At 51.3% G+C, this 23,285-nt stretch overlaps 2 protein-coding genes across 4 annotated transcripts; one reads left to right on the top strand and one right to left on the bottom strand.

Moving 5' to 3' along the window:
- The first annotated feature begins 2,258 nt into the window (after positions 1-2,258).
- HEMGN (hemogen) lies at positions 2,259-7,551 on the top strand. Of its 3 annotated transcripts, none has more exons than XM_062604384.1 (4): positions 2,259-3,569; positions 5,583-5,676; positions 6,079-6,416; positions 7,197-7,551. In XM_062604384.1, the coding sequence occupies exons 1-4, from the start codon at positions 3,488-3,490 to the stop codon at positions 7,301-7,303; spliced, it is 621 nt and encodes a 206-aa protein (XP_062460368.1). In that variant the 5' UTR covers positions 2,259-3,487; the 3' UTR covers positions 7,304-7,551. The 3 variants fall into 3 exon arrangements, with proteins under 3 accessions (XP_062460368.1, XP_062460366.1, XP_062460367.1); XM_062604382.1 differs by having other exon boundaries at positions 2,310-3,569; positions 6,079-6,458; XM_062604383.1 differs by having other exon boundaries at positions 2,317-3,569; positions 6,112-6,458.
- Positions 7,552-20,354: 12,803 nt separating this feature from the next.
- Positions 20,355-22,218, bottom strand: FOXE1 (forkhead box E1). The gene has a single exon (XM_062604441.1). It carries the CDS (start codon positions 22,216-22,218, stop codon positions 21,328-21,330), a length of 891 nt encoding a protein of 296 aa, XP_062460425.1. The 3' UTR covers positions 20,355-21,327.
- Between the last annotated feature and the right edge of the window lie 1,067 nt (positions 22,219-23,285).

Below are 23,285 nucleotides of genomic sequence, written 5' to 3'. Positions count from 1 at the left end.
TGCTGTTAGAGTGACAGCAGACCAGCTCCCCAGCTGCTCATGTTCAATGTGACAATCTTGGGCTCATGGCTGCATCCACTGACTGCAGGGAGGGATATGCAAGTCTCTGGATATTGCTTTGCAGTAGAAATGACAGATAGGGGTAAAGAGAGATACACCAAGTCTCATAAAGAACTTTGTCTTATGCGTAGGCCCAAAGCCTGGCATCTGCAGTGACAGTCCCAACAGTGTTAGAAGATGGGCCTAGGGCAGAGGGTCCTGCCCTAGGTCCAGCTGTCCTTTGGACAAAGCATTCTCAGAGCTTTTGGGTAGTAAAAGCCATGTGGGGGACCAGCACAGTGAGATGTACCCAAGGTTGGGTCAGCTCCACTGACACTAAAGGGTTCTGTGACACTGGTGCTGCTCAAGGGGCTAGACACCTGGTTAAGCTCCTCCAGTTCCTCACCTGCAAAGCATCAGGGAAGGTATCCTAGGGCTACCTGAACCAAAATGTGGAGAGGAACGGAGGGAAGCAGCACCTGGCATATGTAAAGTATCCAGCTGTAATAGCTCATGCTACTAAGACTGGCAGGAAAGTTTAATCTACTTGCACAAATCCATCTCTATAGCAAAAGGGATGCAGCTTTGGCCACATGAGCTAGAGAGCTTTGCTGGAAAAGAGGAGTCTTCTGTGTTACTGGTGCTGATGGTGGACAGGGAGGTAATCTGGGCTTTAAAATGAGCCCAGTGTCACTGGTGTTGCAGGCGAGTCTCTGCCTCTCAGTGCCTCCACTTCAGAGCAGAGGCAACTTAAAACTAGGCAGCTGCATCTGTAATTTCCAGTCATCAATCACTGAAGCTTCCCCATAGGATAATAAAATCACTTTCTTTGGAAATTTGCACCTAAGAGCCTCTCTAGAGATTTCAGTTCTGAAAAGATGTAAGTGCAGGCTGTGTAAGATTTTAAAGCCCATCTATTCCATTAAGCACCTCTAAAGACACTAAAGGCACACCAACTCTTTCTTTTACAAATGTTCTTTACAAATCTATTCATTTCTACCCAGCAGAAGATTGCTGGAATGGAGAAATATTGACAGTACCATCTCTGCAGTGTCATATGGCAATGTTTTGCTGAGTCAAGAGTCACTTATCGGACCCCACCAGGCTTTGGAGTGACTGAGTAGATGGAGGGTGTGAGAAGCTGAGTTAGCCACAGACTGAGCATGCAGCCAGTTCCCATGGACCACTGAAACACCCAGAGATTTCCATCCTGTCTTCTATGTTTCATATCATCTTCAAGCAGCCCAGAAAATATCAAGCTTTTCGTAAGAATGCTTCTAGATGTGAAGTTTTGCTATGGCCAGGCATATGGAATCGCAGTTCTGGTGTCCTCAACATAAGAAGGACATGGAGCTGTAGGAGCAAATCCAGAGGAGGGCCATGAGGATGATCAGGGGGCTCGAGCAGCACCCGTACAAAGACAGGCTGAGAACACTGGGGCTGCTCAGCCTGGAGAAGAGAAGGCTGTGTGGAGACCTCATAGCAGCCTTCCAGTATCTGAAGGGGGCCTACAAGGATGCCAGAGAGGGACTCTTCATCAGGGACTGTAGCAATAGGACAAGAGGTAATGGGTTTAAACTTATTCAGGGGAAGTTCAGGTTAGATATAAGGAAGAAGTTCTTTACTATGAGGGTGGTGAGGCACTAGCACAGGTTGCCCAAAGAAGTGGCAAATGCTCCACCCCTGGCAGTGTTCAAAGACAGGTTGGACAGAGCCTTGGGTGACATGGTCTAGTGTGAGGCCCATGGTGGGGGGTTGGAACTGGATGATCTTAAGGTCATTTGCAAACTAAACCATTCTATGATTCTACGATTCTCTGATTTAGGTTGCAGAAGACCCATAAAATCATGAAGCCCAACTGTTAACCCAGCACTGCCAAGTTCACCACTAAACCACACATCTTTTAAATACCTCCAGGGACTATGACTCCACCACTGCCCTGGGCAGCCTGTTCCAATGCCTGACCACCCTCTCTGTGAAGAAATTGTTCCTACTGTCCAATCTAAACCTCTTCCACTGCAGCTTGAGGCTGTTACCTCTTGTCCTATTGCTTGTTACTTGGAAGAAGAGACCAACCCCACCTCACCACAGGTAGTCGTAGAGAACAGTAATGTCCCCCCTGACCCTTCTCTTCTCCAGACTGAATCCCCCCAGTTCCCTCAGCTGTTCCTCATCACACTTGTGCTCCAGACCCTGCACCAGCTTTGTTGCCCTTCTCTGGAACCGCACCAACACCTCAAGGTCTGTCTTGTAGTGAGAGGCCCAGAACTTAATACAGCATTTGAGATGTGATGTGTTTTCTTCCTCCCCAAGCTCTGTCTTTTCATGGTAGAGCACCTTGTAAGAGAGTTTTCAAGAAGTCTGCATGACTCCAGTGCTGTGCTGCACCATCATACAGTACTAGAACATGGACATCACCACCAGCACAGGACACCTTCGCTTGTGACTGAGAAACAAGAAACTTCCCTGTGAATTGACTTGGAAGCCTCACATCTCTTTATGCCATCCTGGCCCACCCGTCCATATCAGAGCCTTCCTGTATCTGCTCTGCTGCCACCACCCTGCTGCTCCTTTTGGGGCTGCTTAACATGCCCCACCTCTCTGGAGGTAACCTGTAATCTGCAGTGGACAAGGCAACAGCTGGGTCTTCCCACTGGTTTTACTGGGGCTACCCATTGCCATCCTGCTTCCTGAGAGAAGTGCTTTGCTCATAGCCTGGACCAACAAGTCACAGGGAAGTCCTCAACACACACAGGCATTCGGCTGGAGTGCCCATCTGGATTCATTATTCTGTCTGGATTTCCCAGGAAGGTGATGCAGCCCTTGGACAGGTCACACGAATTTGGCAGTTTCCATCTGTAGGGGTTTCCAAAGTGTACGATGCCACAAGGGCTCTAACCTTGTGCAGCAGAAACTCCTGCTGAGAGAAGGGCTGCAGTGGAGACAAAGGTCCTTTCCCACCACCACTACCAGGGTCCTGTGCAAACACCTTTCAAATAGCATACAACCCATTTCAGACCTCACAAGGGGTCCTTAAGGACTAACAACAGTTCCCTGCACCCCAGGCTGGAAACCAGTAGAAAGGCAGTGCCGCATCCTGCCCTGCCATGCAGCTCCTTTCTACTATAAAGGAGGGCATTCGAGTTACAGTTTAGCAGCAATGAGTGTAAATTTATCTGAACTATAATTATTTTCTGTATAAAAGCACTAACTTTTGCTCTAACTTTGTGTGGATCTTTTGCAATCCACAGTAGATCCTGGGCAGAGACTCTCTATACCTTTGCACTCTGATAAGGAGAACATTATTACCCTACTAGTGGCCAGGCCAGATAAGAGGTTTTGGGCGGGCAGTCTGCATTTTTTTCAAGCCCTCATTATGCTGCACCAGTATCTCCAGATGCTCTTCTGAGGGAGTTAGGCTGCTTCCTATTCAACACTGTGAAGAGCAATGACTAGTCCCCAACAACACAATAGTAATTTTGATCCTTCTGATCCACCCACTGTGGCTCATAAACAGCATGGAGAGGAAGGTAAGGTTGAGAACAGTCCTAACTTGAGTTTTTGGGGAGGAGAGAGGATGATCTTTGTCACCAGCGGTTTCTAAAAAAGGAGTTAATAATTAACAGTTTATGCTTGGGGGATGGAGGATGCACACTTAACTACAAAGGTAAGTGTTTTTTTCTGTGTCATGTTTCAGATCACAAAGGCAGAAGCACCTAGAAACAATTTCTAACTCAAAATCCCTCTGGCAGCATCAATATAATGCCTATCTGCAGACTTTGCAATACTGTCTCATTGCTCTTTTAGCTTGATGGATTTTTTTTCTTTTAATTTCAACTCTACCTTTGTGTTCTTACCTAGATTTTTTTTCACCAGGGCACAGATGTTTTACTGTGATCTTTCCTGCTTAGTGTTAACAGCTGACATCTCTGGAGCATCTGTGGGAGTGCTCTCTTGGAGTGAGAAAGGAGTGAGGGGTGTTTTCTACTCATGCAAAACAATTTGCTAAGGATGGGTAGGGAAGGAAACTGATTGCAAGCAGCTAGAAGTGCTTTTATGGCTCACAGGACCTATCGAAACAGAAAGTTAGTTACCTTGGCTGTGCAAGGGGTGTGCAAGGGATTAAGTACTTTAGTAGTTAAACTGATGCAGATCCTGCTGTTGCACCTTGTAACCTCCTCTTTCCAGGCTCCTTTCTGCCTTTTGCTATGTGGATGGCAGGGTCATCTCATGCTGGCTGTGCCCTACTGCTTCTTACACTGCTTCTAGTCTGGGAACAGCCTCACGACTGCGGAACATCTGCTTGCATTGTGCAGACCAAGTTCAGTGGTGGACTGCACTCGGAGGCTGACACTCTTTTGGGTGATGCTGAGGTGACCCTGCCATCACTAAGAGACTCTGGCACTATCATTGCATGTTGCCTTCAGAATTGTGTATACTGCTGTGTCCTTTCTCTTGTTAGGCTGGAATTTTTTAGGAGAGGAGCCCTCTTTTCCTGTATGGCACTACTGTGCTCAAAGCAAAAGGTGGTAAATCATCTCTAGACTGGCTAATTCCCTCGCTCACTGGCAAAGCAGAAGACCTGACAAGTCCTTGAGAAGTACAAGCGCTACGTAAGCACTAACAAAAACATCAGTGCGTTATCAGCACTTTCCTGAGACTGAAACCAAACATAGCCCTGAACAGGCTCCTAAGAATTAAAACATAACTGAGGAGAGCTCATTGCAGTCATCCTCTGTCTAACAGGGGCTAAGAGAAGCGAGAGCCATACTCCTTTTAGGGGTGCACAGCAAAAGGCAAGAGGCACCTGGTCCACATTGCAAATATGGCTGGATAGAAAAGCAGAAAAAACATGAGGGTTGAGAGTGGTGCAGAGATCAGGTATGTGGGCTTTAAGGTATTCCTACTTCCCTGGACAAGGGCCTGGATTGCTTGATGTAATTTTAAAGTTGGCCCTGCACGGGGTGATGGAGATGTAGGGAGGTGCCCCTTTCTCCTGGTGGCTGTAGGTAACCTGCACATCTTGACTAAATGGTAAAGTCAGCATTGGACCCAGTCTGACTCACAACAGTCAGTCTGTCTTCAGCCCTGACATGGTCGTCTTCAGAGCTGCAGACAAGCTTAGGGCAGCTGTTGTGTTTTTAGGCACCAGTCTCCTCACTCACAGCAATGTGTACTAGCCCTGTCCTCGTCTCTGGCTGGGTCAGCATCACCCACAATGTCTCATCCTAATACACACAAGCATCTCTTTACAGGAAAGCCTGTGCCCTCTGGCTCACTCTCTCCTCACCCCAGAGCTGCAGCAACAGCAGGAAAACTGCAACTAGAAGTTTAGAGTAACTTTCAGCACAGGAGCACAGGAGCTTTGGGGGTGTTTGTCATGAGATCCTACCCACTGAGGCTGAGCTGGAGGTACAGCACCCAAGCAGTTTCACATCAAGACCTGCTTCATGACAAAAAGAGCATGGCTTCTTGCACCAGTGTTCTGTCACCAGGCAGGGAGGTGTTGAATTGTCATGTTACCACTTAATTTTTCCATGCAGAAATCCCCATCTCCCGCCGCTTGAGAGACCGTGAGATGCTCCGGAAAAGAAAGAAAAAAGCCCAGGAGAAGAACTCAGCTGACTGGATTTATAGGTAAAAACCTGCTTATGCTGTGGGGTTGTTTTTTTGGTGCACTTAACCTGAGCCCAGGCATGGCATCCTAGCCACTTGATCTTTGTACAGGGACAGGGACGAGCTGGGTCCCATCAGTCTTCAGTGGGGAAAGCTGAAGGTCTAGGCAGGCGCTGGGGGGCAGAGACAGATGGGGGTGGTTATGTAGGTGCTCGGTTGAGTGGCAAGCAATCCTCAACCACAGAGTGGAGCTGGGGGAGATTTTGGTGCCAGGCTCCCACCTGCCAGTGCAGCCACAGGATGCTGCTGTGCAGAACTGGGGAGGAAGGCTGGGGAATGGCAGCTTCTGCTGGGATGGACTGGGGCACAATTACAGTAAAGGCAAGAGGCTTTGGGGCAGGAGGCAAAGTCCTCCTCCCCAAGCCCAACTTTCATTCATGTGAAATCCCCTTGGAGGGAGCCAAGGATCAAAAGGCAGAGGAAAGCCAGAGAAGACAAGAAAGGAAGGAGCAACCAGCTGGTGGTAGAGCTCAAACCAGTGGCAGAACTGAAGGTGGAACTGGAGGTGGAATCGCAGGCAGGATCATCGAAAGAACCAGTGGAACAACTGGCGGAAGAACTGGAAGATGTCCAGCCCAAGCCCAAGCTGCAGGAGAAGGCTGAGCCAGTGGCACCCAAGCCAGCGCCACCTGAGCCACTGCAACAGGAGCAGTCACCTGTGCTGACCACTCCGGGGCTGGGTGCTGCGATACCAATGGGAGGTATGGATGGGGAGCTGTCAACCAGTAGCCAGGATGCTGTGGGTGAGCTGCTGCCGAGCTGCTGGCTCTGTGAGGGCTCAGGAACAGTGCAGAGCCACCTCTCGAGGACTATCCGCCAAGGTTACCTACCTTATCAACAGCCACCCTGCAGCACCACTAGGGCACAGGTCCCTGCCCCACCAAATGTGATGACCTGGGTAGCTCTGCGTGGACTTAAACCACAACACTGTGAATGGGTGGGGGAATACTGGGGCTGTAGGGGCAGATACCACTCTCCAAGTCATGGGGAGTGACAAAAAGCCCACTACTGTCAGTAGAGCTTCTGGCATGGGGCCTGTGGTCCCTGGTCCTAAATGGCTGCTTGTTCTACAGACACCTCTGTGGCTCTGCCAAAAGCCAGCTTAGGGCAGAGATGCTGTGCAGAGAAGATGCAGTCTCTTCAGGCCAGAGCTGGTCAGCGAGAGAGGGCCAAAACCCGGGCACACTCTGTCCACAGTCCACCCAGTTTCAGGGCTGACACTGGGACAGGGGGAAAGTTGTCACTAGGGCAACAGGTTCCTGCAGAAACCCCTTTGAAACCCACTGGGGCTTTACCCTCTCCAACTCCCCTCTGCTACCCCTGGGCTGCTGTGTCTTTTGAAAAGCAAGCAGGCCACCAGGAGCTGCCTAACACCACAGGCAATCTCAGGAGCCTGTCCATGGGGGCTTTAGCACAGCACAGAGGGGTAACACACGAGAACACCGCAGTATGAAATAATCTGTTTCTTACATGTCTTACAGGTGATGAGGAGCTGCTGAATCTGACCGAAGCAGAGATACCTGAGGATCTGAATGCTCCTCTGGATAGTCTCTGCCAGGATAATGAACACATTCCCTTTCTCTTTTAGTTTTCTGATCAGGGTTTTTCCTGTTCAGAACATTTTGACTCCTGCCTAGAAAACTCCAATAGGTACTGCAGAGTGATTTTGACCTGCTCTTTCCTTGTAACAAAGCCCATATGCTCCTGGTCACTCTTCTTTTCATTCTCCTTTCAAGTTAGAATTAGGGCAAATGTACTCACTGCACTCTTAGCTAGCTGGAGCTGCTCAGCTTGGGCTTTTTCCTGAACACAATAAAACAGGCACATGTTTCATCATCTTCAGTCTGAAGTCTTTCTTATGGTCTCTTACCCTCCTGATAAACAGCTTGGTTTCCTAAAGCCTGGAAACCATTTTGGTTTCAGTTTCTGGGCAGCCTCACTGCAACCTTGGCCACTGCATTCAGCAAACAAAAGATGGTTGAAAACATCTGAGTGCAACAGCTTGGGAAATGGCATCTGGGGCAAAGACAGGAGCCTTTCTGTGCCCCTGGCTCCCCAGCCTGACACCCAGGGTTTCTCCTAAAGCCAGAAAGGAATGGGATGCCTCTCTGCCCACATTTCAGGTCTTGTGGTCTTCTGTGCTTGGCTGGGGAGATGGCTTTCTTATGTTCTTGTAATATCCTGACATCAGGGGTCTTTCTTCTCCTGAGTTGAGATGGAGGTCTCTTGCCATTATCTGACTTATGAAGGGCCTATCTCCCATGCTGGCCAGGCCTCCATTTGGGAGATTTAAGGATATTTTTGTGGCTCCAGTGGTGTCACTGCTGCTGTCCCAGAGCCCTGCAAGTCTCTGTGTCTCAGCAGATGTGACATGTCACCAGTGACACCAATAACACTGCCTCTCCAGTGACAGGATGGACATGCCCCTGCTTTGGTCCCAGGGATGTCACACCAAGGGGAACAGTCTCCCCAGTCTGAAACCCTGGGATGTTATATCACCAGAAGCTCTAAAGCACTTGGCGGGTGTCAAAACAGAAAGCATCCAGCAGTGCCATAACAAAGCAAATGCATCCTCTTCTCCACAGGCAGCTCCTGGAGGGATGGTTCTCTCTATACAGGTGTCCTGGTGATGTTTCAGACTCGACAGACATCTCAGCTAACGCAAGCTTGAGTGACTTGTACCTCTAGGAAAAGAGCAAGATCTCTTACTGTCATAGTTTAAGCCCAGCTGGTAACTCAGCACCACACAGTCACTCACACACCCTCTCCTTCCACTTCCCCTGGCAGAACATGAAAGATTGAAAAGCCCTTGATCAAGGTAAGTGCTACTGAGTAATAACTAAACTAGCAGTGTGTTACCAGCATTGTTCTCAGACTAAAGCTGAAATATAGCACTGTGCCAGCTACTAGGAAGAAAATTAACCCTCCTGTCAGTCATGGAGGGCACAAAACAACCACAGCCTTCCTTCTCCTGTGTTTAAGTGGAGGTGCAGGAGGTGGCAAAGGCCTGGCAGAGTCAGGCAGGGTGAACATGGGGCAATGATCATTGCTGAAACACACATGGTCCTGCGCTACAAAGGCTGGGGAGCTCCCTGTGAGCATAGGCTCCCAGGAACCAGAGAAAGCACCTCTACAGAGATGGCAGTCACCCCAGGTCCTGTGTGCCCTGACTTAGAGCTGCTCTCACTCTAACTGACTTCTTTGGCAACCAGTGAGAAGGATGTGCCTGCAAGCAACAAACCTTATCACAAAATAAACAAGGGAAAGATAAAGCACTCCTTAACAGCACTTTCACTCCCAACACACCATTTCTTTCTCTGATAAGAGGGCAGGTAAAAGAGCTCTTGGTATACAGATGGGGTGCAGGTGCAAAGCTGGACACAAAGAGATCCATGTGCATCCATCCTTGAGGTAGGTCCTGCTCTCTGAATAGATCTGCGTATAGAGAGGGAGGCTGCTGCTTCTCACAAACAGTGCATTACTTTATCCCTCTCTTCCCTCCTTCCTGAGCCCCAGACAGATGTCGTTACCTGTCCAACAAGGGAATATTTCTTCCTTTGGGATGACAAACAGGGTGTGGGTCTGACTTGAAGGTGAAGGCTGGGACTATAGCCTTCTTGATGATGAAAAGTAAGTGCAGGGAGATGGCTTCTGAGCTGTGGGGCAAGCACAGAGAGCTGGGTCAGTGCCTGACACAATGCTCTCCTCCTTGCTGTGCTGTACTGCAGCATAAGAGAGCTGCATGAGGTTTTTCCAGGATGCTCTGACCTGCTACCTGAGCCACACAGACCAAAGCAGGCATGCTGTGATATGCAGTGGGTATGACCACTGTGATGGTCTCGTTATTCATGACACACAGCTTGGTGTTGTCAATGGGCTGGGCTGCCCACGCTGCTGTGAGGTCATCCCCGGGCTGCAGATCCTGTCCCCATGCTCTGCCATCCTGGGGGCTGACAGGACATCTAAGGAGAAGGAAGTTCACATCACACTCAGGAGAACCAGACTCTTCTCTGTCCAAAGCTAATTACCCTTTGATATCCTCCCAGGAAACATGCTTTCAGCTCCTTGGGAGAAGTTGTTTGGTTTGTGCAATCTGCCTCCTGCTTCTCAAACTGCTCTTGTGAAATGGAGTCCCCCACATTCACAGAGAGTCAGTGATTTGTGGCAGGCTGTTGTTCGTGGGTGGTGTTTCCATCTGGGATCGTTTTCTGGCCCTTAGCAGAAGTGAAGTCATGGGTAAGCCTGAGCAGAAAAAAGTGAGCCAGTAACTTAGAGACAGAGGTCAATGAAAAGCCATTTCACCCCACAAGAACCTGCTCCTGCAGAGATAAGAAAACTTGCTGGTTGATTTACCAATATTGACTTCAGGTAGTAAATCCTGGTGACAGCAAATACCCACTCCCTCTTTGGGCATCATTTCTTGCTCAGAGTGTGCAAGCTCTGATCCTTCCTGTTTGGTGTTCACCATTTGAATAAATACCTCTCTATTACTGCCAGGATTGTAGCTATGTGCCCTCTGGGCTCAGCAGTGCTCCTCTTGCTGGCGTGGCTCTCCTGTTTCACCAGGAAACCATACAACTGTAGGAAAAGCGTGAAGAGGTACATGGAGATCTTGAACCCAATCCCTGCTCAAAGTACATCCAGCTCTGACCAGACTGCTCAGAGGGTTTTCCAACTAAGTCCTACCATTTCCAACATTAGAGACACCACTATCCCCAAGTGCCCATCCCAGGCACTGCAAGGGAAAAAAGTTTTCCTTTATGTACAGCCAGACTTTCCCTCATCACAGTTTTTGCTCTTTGCTTCTTGTCCCACCATGGTGCACTTCAGAGAAGACCCCACCAGCTCCATCTTCCCTATAACTCTCTGGGACTGCAAGGTAGACCTCACACTTGCCTTCTCCAGGTGAATAAATCTGATTCCCTCAGCCTATACTATGCTCCAGATCTGTATCTCATGGCCTCAGCTGGGCTCCCGAATAACAATGTCTTTCTTGTACTGGGTTACCCTAACTGGATCCAGTATTCCAGGTGTGGGCTTGTACACATCAAGCAGGGTGAACAGCCACTTGCCTCAGCCCGCTGGCTGAAACTCAATCCATCTGTCTGGATCTGGGGCTTTGGGCATAATTGTGCCTTTGTCACCACCAGGATGCCTGAGGTTTTCACTAAAAAAACACAGAAAATGCAGACCAAAGAAACCAAGACATGGCCCGTGTGGTAAACAGTGTGATCTGATCTTTGTAGCCTTAATAATGACTCTGAAAGGAGGTTGTAGCAAGGGGGGGGGGGGGGGGTCGGGGAGGGGTCGGTCTCCCAAGTAATAAGCGATAGGACAAGAGGTAACGGCCTCAAGCTGCACCAGGGGAGGTTTAGATTGACTAGAACGAACAATCTCTTCACCAAAAGGTGATTGGAAGAGCTGCCCAGGAAAGTCATCATCCCTGGAAGTGCCCAAAACCGGTGTGGGTGAGACCCCTAGTGACATGGTTTAGTGGTGGTCTAATTCCAGTGCTGGTTGGTGGACCGTCGGACTTGATGATCTTAAAGCTCTTTTCCAACCTACCTACTTGATCCTGTGAGTCTTTCATTCTACTTTCAACTCTCTTCTGTACACACCATCGTCCACGTCAGCTGCAAAAGCACGGAACGTGGATTGAGCGCGGAACTGCATGCCCCGGGAAATCACCCCTCGTTCGCCAGCGGGTTTAACTGCAGGCAGGAGGCGCAGCTCCAGCGCCGCGTTTGCACAGCTCAGCCTCGCGGTCTGTGACAGCATTACCCAGCGCCAAAGCTGCAGCGTGGAACGAGAGGCTGCGGCCCGGCAGTGCTCTCTAGCGGCACCGCCGCACGACGGGTACCGGGCGGTGTGGGACGTGCGGAAGGGAGGATTCCCTTCCTAACAGCTGTAATCGCTGCGCTTCTGGTAGTGTTAATGTGCCGGAGTCTAGACCTGATGTGACAGAGAGGTGGCGTATCTTGTACCCACACATGTGGGAAGGCTTGAAACCGTTTGCCTTGGTTCGATTATTGAGCCTTTATTGATTGATGCCACTGTCCATCATATCTGAAAAATCATGGCGGTCAGGTGAAGTTCCCGATGACTGGGAAAAGGGAAATATAATCCCCATTTTCAAGAAGGGGAAAATGGATGATCCAGCGAACTACAGACCAGTCAGTGTCACCTCTGTGCCTGGCAAAATCTTGGAGCAGATTCTCCTGGAAGGCGTGCTAAGGCACATGAAAATCAACAAGGTGGTTGGTGACAGCCAGCGTGGCTTCACTAAGGGGAAATCCTGCCTGACCAATCTGGTGGCCTTCTGTGATGGGGCTACAGAACTGATGGGTAGAGCAGTTGATGTCATCTACCTGGACTTGTGCAAAGTGTTCGACACTGTCCCACACGACATCCTTGTCTCTAAATTGGAGACACATCAGTTTGATAGAGGGACCACTCGGAGGATAAAGAACTGGCTGGATGGCCGCACACAAAGAGTTGTGGTCAATGGCTCAATGTTTGGCTGGAGACCAGTAACGAGTGGTGTCCCTCAGGGATCAGTGTTGGGACCGGTCTTGTTCAACATCTTTGTCGCTGACATGGACAGTGTGACTGAGTGCTCCCTCAGCAAGTTTGCCGATGACACCAAGCTGTGTGGTTCGGTTGGTACGCTGGAGGGAAGGAATGCCATCCAGAGGGACCTTGACATGCTTGTGAAGTGGGCTGATGCCAACCTCATGAAGTTTAACCATGCCAAGTGCAAGGTCCTACACCTGGGTCAGAGCAATCCCAGGCACAGCTACAGGCTGGGCAGAGAAGAGATTCAGAGCAGCCCTGTGGGGAAGGACTTGGGGGTGTTGGTTGATGAGAAAATGAACATGAGCCGGCTTCAGTGTGCGCTTGCAGCCCAGAAAGCCAACCGTATCCTAGGCTGCATCAAAAGGAGCATGACCAGCAGGTCAAAGGAGGTGATCCTGCCCCTCTGCTCTGCTCTTGTGAGACCTCACCTGGAGTATTGTGTGCAGTTCTGGTGTCCTCAACATAAAAAGGACATGGAACTGCTCGAAGAAGTCCAGAGAAGGGCCACGAGGATGATCAGGGGACTGCAGCACCTTCTGTATGAAGATAGGCTGAGAGAGTTGGGGCTGTTCAGCCTGGAGAAGAGAAGGCTGTGTGGAGACCTCATAGCAGCCTTCCAGTATCTGAAGGGGGCCTATAGGGATGCTGGGGAGGGACTCTTCATTAGGGACTGTGGTGATAGGACAAGGGGTAATGGGTTCGGAATAAAACAGGGGAAGTTTAGACTGGAAATAAGGAAGAAGTTCTTTAGTGTGAGGGTGGTGAGGAACTGGAACAGGTTGCTCAAGGAAGCTGTGAATGCTCCATCCCTGGTGGTGTTGAAGGCCAGGCTGGACAGAGCCTTGGGTGACATGGTTTAGTGTGAGGTGTCCCTGCCCATGGCAGGGGGGTTGGAACTGGATGATCTTAAGGTCTTTTCAAACCCTAACTGTTCTGTGATTCTGTGAGTCTATGAATCACAGAAAGACTTATATCTGATGGTCTTCAGCCCAATTCCTTGCTCAAAGCAAGGCTCACCAAAGCTAGGCCATTCTATGATTCTATGATTCGGTTGCTTTAAGTGAGGCTTTCTTCTGTCTTTAATTTAGAAGGGAAGGCATCTTCATCCTCCATGGAGATGAAATAGGAAAGAGGTGACCCAAGAGGGAAAACTGTTCTTCACAACATGACTTCTTTTTTTTTTTTTTTAAATTTAAATGAATGTGATAAGCTCTGTGACCCCTGCATAGGAAGGACATGGAGCTGTTGGAGCAAGTCCAGAGGAGCACCATGAAAATTATCAGAAGGCTGGAGCACCTCTGCTATTGAAACAGGTTGACAGAGTTGGCCTTGTTCAGCCTGGAGAAGAGAAGGCTCTGGCAAGACCTTAGAGCAGTTTCCAGTGCCTAAAGGGAGCCTACAAGAAAGCTGGAGAGGGACTTTTTACAAGGGAATGTAGTGACCAGACAAGGGGGAATGGCTTTAAGTTCAAAGAGGGTAGATTTAGATTAGATATAAGGAAGAAGCTCTTCACTGTGAGGGTGGTGAAGCGCTGGCATAGGTTGCCCAGAGAAGCTGTGGCTGCCCCATCCCTGGCAGTGTTCAAGACCAGGGTGGACGGGGCTTGGAGCAACCTGGTCTAGTGGAAGGTGTCTCTGCCTGTGGCAGGGGGTTGGAACTGGATGAAGTTTAAAGTCCTTTCCAATCCAAACCTTTCTGTGATTCTATGATTCCCTGTATAAAAAGTCCAAGCCGTGAATATTCCTCTGCTTTGTTCTTGAATAAAGCCACCAGTATTAACAGTAGCACTCCAGGCACAGCCTCTCACACAGAGTGGGACCACTCACTAGGCATCTGTGGCCAACTCAGTCATTTCTGCTATTGCCTAGAGAGCAGCGGCATGGTGAGGTCAGCCTTTATGAGAGGACACCTGGAGAACAGGGGATTTTCATGTGACCACCAGTCTACTTCCCTTTCATGCAGCCAAATGTCACCTCCTAAAGCCCTCAGAGTATCTTGAGGTGCTACGTGCATGGCAAAGGCCAAGGCTTGGAGAACTTGCTGCTGCAATTTTTCTTGCATTTAGAATAATTACCCCAGTCAATATAAAGTGCATTTGCTAAAAAGCATTTTTGCTCAAGTGCTCAAGTGCACAATTCATGCTGTGCTGTGCCACTGACTGTGCTCAGGCAAAGAATTTACACTAGCTGCAGCAGCTCACTTAGTGAAAAAAAAGGCCAGTCTGCCCTTTCTGTGATTAAATCCCAGCAACCACAATATCAGGCAGGTCTTTCAGAGAACTTCTGTGTCTCCCCTCTGCTTTTCTTTCCCACTGCATTGGTGTTTAAGGCTGTCAGGATCCCACACTGGTGCGAGCTCTCACATACACGGCTGCACTGAGATTTCTCCCACCCTTTCTTTGGCAAAATCATATGTATCTGATTGCTGGTTAGCAGAAAACATACAGTAACAGTTGAGCTGCTGAGATGTCCATTGCCTCTCCATGTTTCCCTGCCTCCAGCCCAGCTCCCAGCCTACATCTCACAGCAGGGAGTCTGGGTTGGTGCCAACAGACACAATCCCAGCCGAGAAGCACTGTCCCTGGGCTGTATCTGTCTCACTTAGACCCCCAAGCTCCCAAGCTCTGCTGCTTGCAGCATAGCAGATCAGGCCACACAGATGTAGAGCCCTGAGACACAACAGAAAGAAGAATAAACTTGACCCATCGTAAGAGACAGTCCTCTCCCAGCCCACTGGTGTGGGGTCTTTGGTTGTCATTGTACACAGGACCTGGTCTTGAATGCAGCTTCCAAATATATTGCTTTTCAGGCTATGGCTTTGTGTTGACCTCACAGTGCAGAGGACTGGGACTTAACTGGTCTTGTCTTGGCCCAAGCTGATTTTAGCTTGCTTGGCTATGACAGCAGTCAGTGACCAGATAACTATCACTTATATCTGCTTTCTTTTATACTGATAACAATTATTTATTCTTCATGGCTTGAACTGCCTGTGACTCCATGGCAATTGCATGGGTCCCAGCCTATTGCAGCAGTCAGTCACTTGTTGCTGTAGGAGTGCAAACTCATGTTATTTAAGTAAAGGCAATTTTATTGAAAACAAGAACAGAAAAAAAAAACAAAAACAAACCCCCAAGCCAACCAAACAAACAAACAAGCAAAAAACCAAACCAATTTGGGAACCACTGAAAAACAACATACATAGAGAAACAAACTTGAGTGAACTCCAAGACCAAGACTCATGTTGAATCAGTGTTTCAGCCTGGTCCAGAGCTGTTTAGCATCTCTGGTGATAATGTTGGTGTTGGATTTTAAAAGCCCCTGAGACCCGTATCCCACTGGAAGTGGGTCCTGTCCCTTTTGTGGATGCCCTTCTTCTTCCACGGATGAAGGATGCTAAACTGCATGTTCCTTCTTCCTGAAGGAGGAATAGAAGGTGCCTTTTCCTTCCCTCTCAGTGTGCTCACACATACATTGAGGTGACTGCTCCAGATCTTCAAGTAGCTCCCAGAAATATCCCCGGCTTCCAAGTATAGCTGATTCCACCGTCTCCCACCTTGACTTCTTGGCCTCAGACAGGGAGAAGACAGAAATACAAACAGGAAAAGTGAGCTGAGAAATCAGCTTTGCTGTCTAGATGGTGCCTCCTATGAATCTGGGCTCCAGGCATATGTCAAGACAAGAGTGTGAAGCTATTCTCTGTGCCAACCTGGGCTACTGTACCCCCATACAGCAAAACTCTGTACATTCAGTCTCCCAGAGAGCATCAGCCTTCCTGGGCTCACATGAGTTCATATCCAGGCACTGCACCAGTGGGACATTGTCTCTATGCCACCACTAATTCTGGCATCGCAGTCCTCGGTAACAGATGCAGCTAAAGCTCATCTCCAGCCACACAGACTGACCTCCAACTACAACTTACAGAGTTTTGGACTCCCTCCAAGATACTCCTTCCTGGACAAATGGCAGCTGCCTTCCCTGCACACTCCTTCTCATAAATTTGATGCATTTCTTGGCTTCCTCCAAAGGTAGATAAATCATACCTGGGAGTCCTACAGCTACTGAAGAAGATACTCCTATCTGCTTTTTGATCACTTAGCAGATTAAACTACTTGTTTCTGTCTCATTCATAACCCTTCAGGCAGCTCGGGCTACTGACAGAGCACCAGCTGCAGAGCTCGCTTTCCCCAAAACCCCTTGGGAAGCAGGTCACCACCTTTTCAGCTGGAGAAGGGGCAGCATCTGCCAGTATCTTAGCCATGTGCAAGCCAGATCATCCCCCCAAGGTGTGGAGTTGCTCCTCTTGCACCCTGCATTAGCTACAGTCATTGCTTGGTGAATTGTTCCTACAGATGCTGCTGCTGCACAAGGTAAACATGGTGTCAGCCTGGAGCTGCAGGAGCTGCACGCCTATAGCAAATAAACCTCACCGTCCTGGGGTGCAGGGAGGAAGACCAAGCATTTTTGGTGCTGCTGCCACAGGACAGGTAACACAATGTTGTTTCCAGCAGTAAATGTTTTCCAGCTGGCCAGGCTCCAAGCTGGAGCAATCAGAAAGTCAGTAACAGCAGCCACAATTCCCTCACCAACCTCTCAGCTTGTGTTCCTTATGCAGGTAACAACCTTAGCTTCTACACCTGCCCCTTTTTAGCAGAGGAACACAGCTGGGCTGCAACTTCATGCATTGATGTCTGGGGCACACTTACGGCCTGATGGGAGACCGGAAAGCAGACTGGTGACCTGAGTGGTTGCAGGAGCTTGGTAAGCCACCTCCGGCCTGGCATTGCCATCCCCTCCCTCCGATGTCTTCAGCAATGCCAGCAGACCAAGAAAAGCCAAGGCGAAGCAGACACAGCAAAATGCAAGGAGCAACATGTGGCATGCATCTTGCTTTGTATCATCACTCTCTTGGTCTTAGGAGCGCAGGGAAAAAACTCCCAGAGACACTTTATTACAAACAACAGGATAAAAAGATTTATTTCCATTGCAAGTAGAAGAGCAAATACAAAAAAAAAAAAAAAACCAACTCTGATACATAATAAAATGTTCTCCTAGGCTGTAACCATCCACCCCTTTCTTAAAGTCAGCAGAGGGCCTGACCACACCAGAGCTCCTCAGGCAGAACAGGAACCAAGAGACTCTGTCGTTCAAGGACGGAGCACTTTCAAGGACCTTCTCTCTTCTCATCAGTGCTTACACTTAGTGTTTCCTACGGGGTTATAACCCAAACCTACTAGACCCTTACTCCAAAAATCAAAAGATTAGTTTGAAACTTAGACTAACTGTGCTAAAAGGAAGGCCCTCAGATATTTATAATAAAGCTTCCAGAAATCACAATTTTCCTAATTTTGGACAGTGCCTGAAAATTACAAGCAAAGTGCCAGGCAAAATAAAAAAAAAATGAAAAAAAAAAAAAAAAGAGATCCAAATGTTGAACATATCCCCATGGTACAAGCATACATTGAGATGTAATTGTCTAACATATCCCCCATGGCATATCCCCATAGCCTCACAGGCAGGCTCAGCCCCATGGCTCCCCAAGGACACAACAACTTGTATCTTCCTCTGTCAGTGGTCACGCAGGAGACACACAGCCACATGCACCAGCACAGGGTCAGTGAACCCTGCTGACACAGGGTAGAGCCTGGACAGACACGTGATGTTCAGTGCACCCGCTGCGCCTGAGCCTGCACGGCAGCCTGGGGAGGTTGCAGTAGGCACAAAACCACAGCGGCGCTGGTGGGAATGGATCTCTGGAGCCTCCACGCTTGCTGCAAGCAGGAGATTGGAGCATTGCCAGCACTAGCACAGGGCAGGTATAGCACGGTCAATTTTTGTATTGAAAACCCCAAAGGGGAGACCTCGCTAGGATGTAGAGTCCCTCAAAGGGTCCATATAGCTCGTTACTAAGCACAAAGCTCTTATCCATGGTTACCAGCTGATTGTGGATCAAGTTTAAGCAGTTTGTGGCCATGTGTCTCAGGTCCTTGTGCAACAGGCTCACCACTGTACCTGCTGCAGAAAGCATGCTTTCCGCGTATGTCTGGTTTCCCTAGCTTGTAGGTAATAAAAGGTCTGAAGAGAAATAACAAGCATCTAGACCTTATCCACAAACAATACACAACCAAACCTACCCAATTTGTGCCTTCTGAGTCATCAGGTTCTATCATGCATGTCCTCCAGACACTGAGTTTCGCTCCCTGAAGTTGCTGCAGATGCTAAGTTCAGGAGCAGCTTGCACAAGACCTGTATCACCAGTGGTGCCTTTTTTTTAAACTGAAACTTAGACTAGCACCAGGGCTGGTGCAAAGAGTAAAACCAGGTTGAAGTAACGGGGAACAAGGGCCAGAAGGCCTCTAGACTCAGGGAAACGATTCAGTCCACACTGACAACTGCTCTGACAGGAAGGAAGAATGGAAGGCATTAAGGCAGGACAATCCCTCTCCCAGCTACCCCCCAAAGCAGCTAGCAAACCTGCCAACAAAGGGATGCAGTGCAATCCTTGCAGGAGATACAGGCAGAGATCCAGCAGGCAGCTGTCACAAAACTAAGAGCTGGCAGAGACGCTTCTCTTCCAGCTGGTGAAAGGGGAAGCTGGGAGAAGAGCTGGCACAGCAGCCGAGGAGACCTGCCCCACGCTGAGGTAGCCAAGCTGCAGAGGTGGGACTCTGCTGTACCCAGGATGGAAGCAGCTTATAGACATGCCAAGACCAGGAAGGACATTGAAAGAGACAGTACAGCTCTTCAGGAGGGAAAGCAAGGATGGAAAACATCTGATTCACCTCACCGAAGATGGGAATGATGCCTGCACTTGCCGCTTCGTGCCCCCCGCAGCAGCAATGTAATGCAATGTAACCTCCCCAGCTCTGTGTACAGGCTGCAATTTCCTGCAGTACTACAGAAGAGGTCCAGATGGACCAGGGTCAGCAGCACCAGCCCAGCCCCAGCCTCCCAGCCCATGAGGTAGCTCACCCAGAATGTGCCGTCCCTATCTCTCTGAGAGAGGGGTGGGTGCCCTGAATCCAAAACTCATTTCCTACTTCAGAACCCCAGGGAAGGCAGAGAGACAACTCTTCCTGTTCACCTACTGCAGAGAGCTTTAGCCTCCCCCACCCCAAACTGTTCTGCGGGGACACCCAAGCACCTTCCCACCCCACTCCGTTTCCTCCCTCTCATGTCCTGCTTGGATACCTGGAGTATCGCATGCAGAGAAGAACCTGTGTCTACACAGATTTCATCCTGCTGATGAGCTCACGTGAAAAATTCTCCATGGAGCAGAAAGTACAGGTGTCTTCATGGGATCGGAGCTCTTTGTAGCAGTGCATAGCAGCAGGACAAGAGACGGTGGACATGAAAAGAGACGAGAGAGCTGCTGAGTGGATGAAAGGAGAAACTTCTCCCCCATGAGGGCAGACAGGTTGCCTGAAGAAACAGCACTGTCTCCATCCCTGGAGGTTTTCAGGACGCACCTTGATAGGCTTGAGCAAACTGTACAGGTTATAGCTGACTGTCCTTTGAACACAGCTGTGGAGCAGAAAATACCCAACACACCTCTCCCAACCCGAGTTATAGCATGATCTGTACCCTTTTGTGGTGGGAAGAGACCCTGGTGCATGTACACCCCCACTGCTCTTCCAAAGCCCCTGCTGAGGCTCTGACTGCACTTTCCACCTACCTCTCTTCATTCCTGCTCCCACCGCTCTGCAGCACCCCTCACCAACCTCCTCCTGGCTCCGATCACACATGGTCCCACCTCCACAGTAAAAAGTAGCTGTCTAAAGAGATTTGGACGGTAGCAGCACTGTATCTGCCCCTCTCCGCTCACAGCCCCTGACAGAGCCCCACGGCATCCACCATCTCACCGGGAACCTTTCAGGGGTGGCAGGATCTGTTGAGAGGGATTTTCATGAGTTTCCCCATGGATCTATTTTCAAGCCCTTAACGGCTGTTGCTATCAGTTGTCCCCTCTCTGTGTTTTCCTCTAGCCTTTTTTCCAGCTATCCCTTGACAAGGGAGCAATCAAAGATAAAAAGGCACCATGTCCTGCCTCTCACTCATTTCAGGAGTTTCCCCCAGGTGCTGATTTCTCTAGGTTACAGACAGAACTAGGCTGACCTTAAGATCAAAGTAATTTGGGATATATGGACCTCCACAGATCTCTGGACCAGGTCTCCACTCAAAGCAGTTCCAAGTTCAATGCTGGATCCAACCCAAAGACAGGTCAGGTCGCTCAGGCTCTGTACAATCAAGTTGGGAAGACCCTGAAGGACAGAGAGCCCAGGACCTCACTGGGTCCCTCTTCCAGCGGCTGAACGTGCTCATGGTAAAAGTTTTTATACTTCCAATCCCACATTGTCCCACCACTGCAGCACAGAGCATGACTCCCATCAGGATTTTACTTCCTGTGTTTGGCTGCAATCCCAGCACCCAAATCTTTCCCAGCCCTGGTCCTGTTGGTTGTTGGTGCAAAGCCCGGCATTACCACAATAGCCCTGCGCACCATCAGGGGCAAACCACTACGTTAGTGTCACACGTCCCGCTTTTACAACTCTGGCTATGCGAGGCTGCAAAATGCTTCCTCCTGCCTCCCTCGTCCCCCACCACAGCAGACATTTAGTTCTGTAAATAAAATCATTAACAGCGAGGAGATTGTTAGAAGTGAGATCTTCTTGGACAGACCAGGGAGCCCAGCTGAGTGTGCTGGAAGGGTGAGCACCTGTCAGGAAGCAGTGGGCACCTGTCCCAGAAAAGGCAGTAGAAAAGGAAAGGGCTGTTTGCCCCATCCAGGCACTTGGGAGCCCCTAGGGCTTCTCTAGAGAGAGCAGACAGGGCTGAGCAGGGTCCCGCAGGTCCGCACAGCTGGCGGCAGCGCTCCTCGCCGGGAGTCTGGGGCAGGTGGCATGACGCAGAGCCGCAGAACAAAGTCCTCCAGCATCTTCCCGGACGGCAGCGGTCCAGCAGCGCCGGGCGAACCCCGCAGCCGGCTCTCTCCTGGGCTCCGGTCCCCGCTGTCGGGCCGCCCGGCCTCTTCGGCGCTGCGTCAGAGCGGCGGGACGAACCTGTCGTGGCCGCCGGGGTAGGCTCCGTGCAGCGGCCCGGGGTCGGCGGCGCCCAGCTGTCCGCCTGTTCCGTAGACGTGTGGCAGCGGCGGGTACGGCACGGGAGAGCGGCGGCCGTAGAGCCCAGCGGGGGCTGGCGGCGAGGCGGGCAGCACGATGCGCCCCGACGGCGCGTACAGCTGACCGGGGCCTCCCGGCGCGTAGGGCGCGGGGCCGGGGGGCAGCGGTGCGTATCCGTGCGGCAGGGCGGAGGCGCAGCTCTGCGCGGGGAATGCAAAGGCGGCGGCGGCGAAGGAACAGGAGGCAGCGGCGGGTGCCGGCGGCAGGTCGGCGGTGGGCGGCGGGGCGGGCAGAGGGAAGAGGCGGCAGGGTTCGTCGGGGCGCTCGGCGAGGAAGGCCGGGTAGGTGGAGAGATCGCTGCGCTTGAAGCGCTTCCTGCGACGGAGGAAGGAGCCGCTCTCGAACATGTCGCGGGCGTGAGGGTCCAGCGTCCAGTAGTTGCCCTTGCCAGGGCGGCCGGGCTCCCGTGGCACCTTGACGAAGCAGTCGTTGAGGGTGAGGTTGTGACGGATGCTGTTCTGCCACTTGCGGGGGCTGTCGCGGTAGAAAGGGAAGCGCTCGGTGATGAAGCGGTAGATGCCTCCCAGCGTCAGTCGCCGCTCGGGCGCTTGCCCGATGGCCATAGCGATGAGGGCGATGTAGCTGTAGGGCGGTTTGCCCCGCTCCGCAGGGCGCTTGCGCCGCCGTCGGCCGCCCCGCGCCCCTAACTCCGCCGCCGCCTCCTGCCCCGGCGGCGCAGCGTCCGCCTTCAGCGGCGGGGGCAGCGGCGGCAGCGGCGGGGGGCCAGGCGGCAGCCGGCTCTCGGCGGTCATGCGGCCGTCGGGGCGGCCCCGCGCTAGGCCGAGCCGAAGAGGCGCAGCTCTGCGCCGCTGCGGCTTTTATGCGGCGGTGTCCGGCTGCTCCGCGCCCGGACGGCCGGCACTCCCCCTGCAACGCCCCGCAGCCCGGGAGGCGCAGGCAGGGCCGGGCGTGCCGCGCCGCCGCGGGCACAGGCAGGGGCAGCGCCAGCCCCCCTCCCGCGGTCCCCGTTCCCCTCCCGCGGTCCCCAGCCCCAGCGCCATCGGGGCGCCGCTATCCCTCTCGCTGTCGTTAGGAGCGCTCAGCTCTGGCGGAGCGGCAGGCAGCGGGGGGGTCTCCGGTGTTACGGTGCGGTGTCCGGGCATGGACTTTCCCAGATCCCCTCCTGAGCGTCTCCGAGACGGTTCGGCCGGCGGCTGAGGAGAGGCGAGGTGCGGTGCGGTGCGCGGCCGCCGCTGTCCGCGGGGATGCTGGCTGTCCGCGGCACTGGGAAGGGTCGCCCTCTCAGCCCTATGCTTCTTCACAGTAGTGAAAAGGCAGAAACGAAATAAACGTTGCTACCCCCTCAACCCGGTGACAGATGTGTGTGGGGAGAGATAGTAAGTGTGGGCTTACACAGCACAATTGGAGTGCCGAGTTGCTATGTAAGATACGGTCAGAATGGGGCTCTCACCTGCGGTCCCCTACAGCAATTCGGCACACGAGAGCTGGACTCTCGTGCCTTGTTTTACCCTGGTCAGACCTGCTTGTCCTTGATCCTTGTGTCGCAGGATTTCCAGGTACATGGTCCTTCCAACTAGGAAGGGTCTTTCCACCGGCTGTGTCTGAGATATTACCTGCCTGCCAGCTTTCTCCTGCTTGCTCAGATAGTTGGGGCTGAGGTTCAGATCCTCGGTCTGTGGGTTAGAACAAGTGCTGTAAGTGCACACAGTTGATGAGGAACGCTTGGCCAGGGCTTGTACCCCTGCAGCACCCACCCGCGGGGCTGGAGGCAGCACAGCCTCCTTGCTTGCTGTCATGGTCATCCTTGGGAGCCCCGGGATAAAGGGAACGGCAGGAGGTCCTAGAAGTGGGATGAAAA

This window comes from Pezoporus occidentalis, unplaced genomic scaffold, assembly GCF_034315485.1.
Source record: "Pezoporus occidentalis ecotype Australia unplaced genomic scaffold, CSIRO_AGI_Poc_V1 ctg86, whole genome shotgun sequence".
NCBI lineage: Eukaryota > Metazoa > Chordata > Aves > Psittaciformes > Psittacidae > Pezoporus > Pezoporus occidentalis.
The sequence above is the reverse complement of the archived record's forward strand: the minus strand, read 5'-3'. Positions and strand labels throughout refer to the sequence as shown.

What these genes read in the sequence shown, in the direction of transcription:
- HEMGN (XM_062604382.1), top strand. Translation starts at nt 3,488, where the DNA reads ATGACTAGTCCCCAACAACACAATAGTAATTTTGATCCTTCTGATCCA. An exon ending in TCAGCTGACTGGATTTATAG is followed by an intron (nt 5,677 to 6,078) that starts GTAAAAACCTGC and finishes CTCCTCCCCAAG; the next exon opens with CCCAACTTTCATTCATGTGA. An exon ending in CAGTAGCCAGGATGCTGTGG is followed by an intron (nt 6,459 to 7,196) that starts GTGAGCTGCTGC and finishes CATGTCTTACAG; the next exon opens with GTGATGAGGAGCTGCTGAAT.
- FOXE1 (XM_062604441.1), bottom strand. Translation starts at nt 22,218, where the DNA reads ATGACCGCCGAGAGCCGGCTGCCGCCTGGCCCCCCGCCGCTGCCGCCG.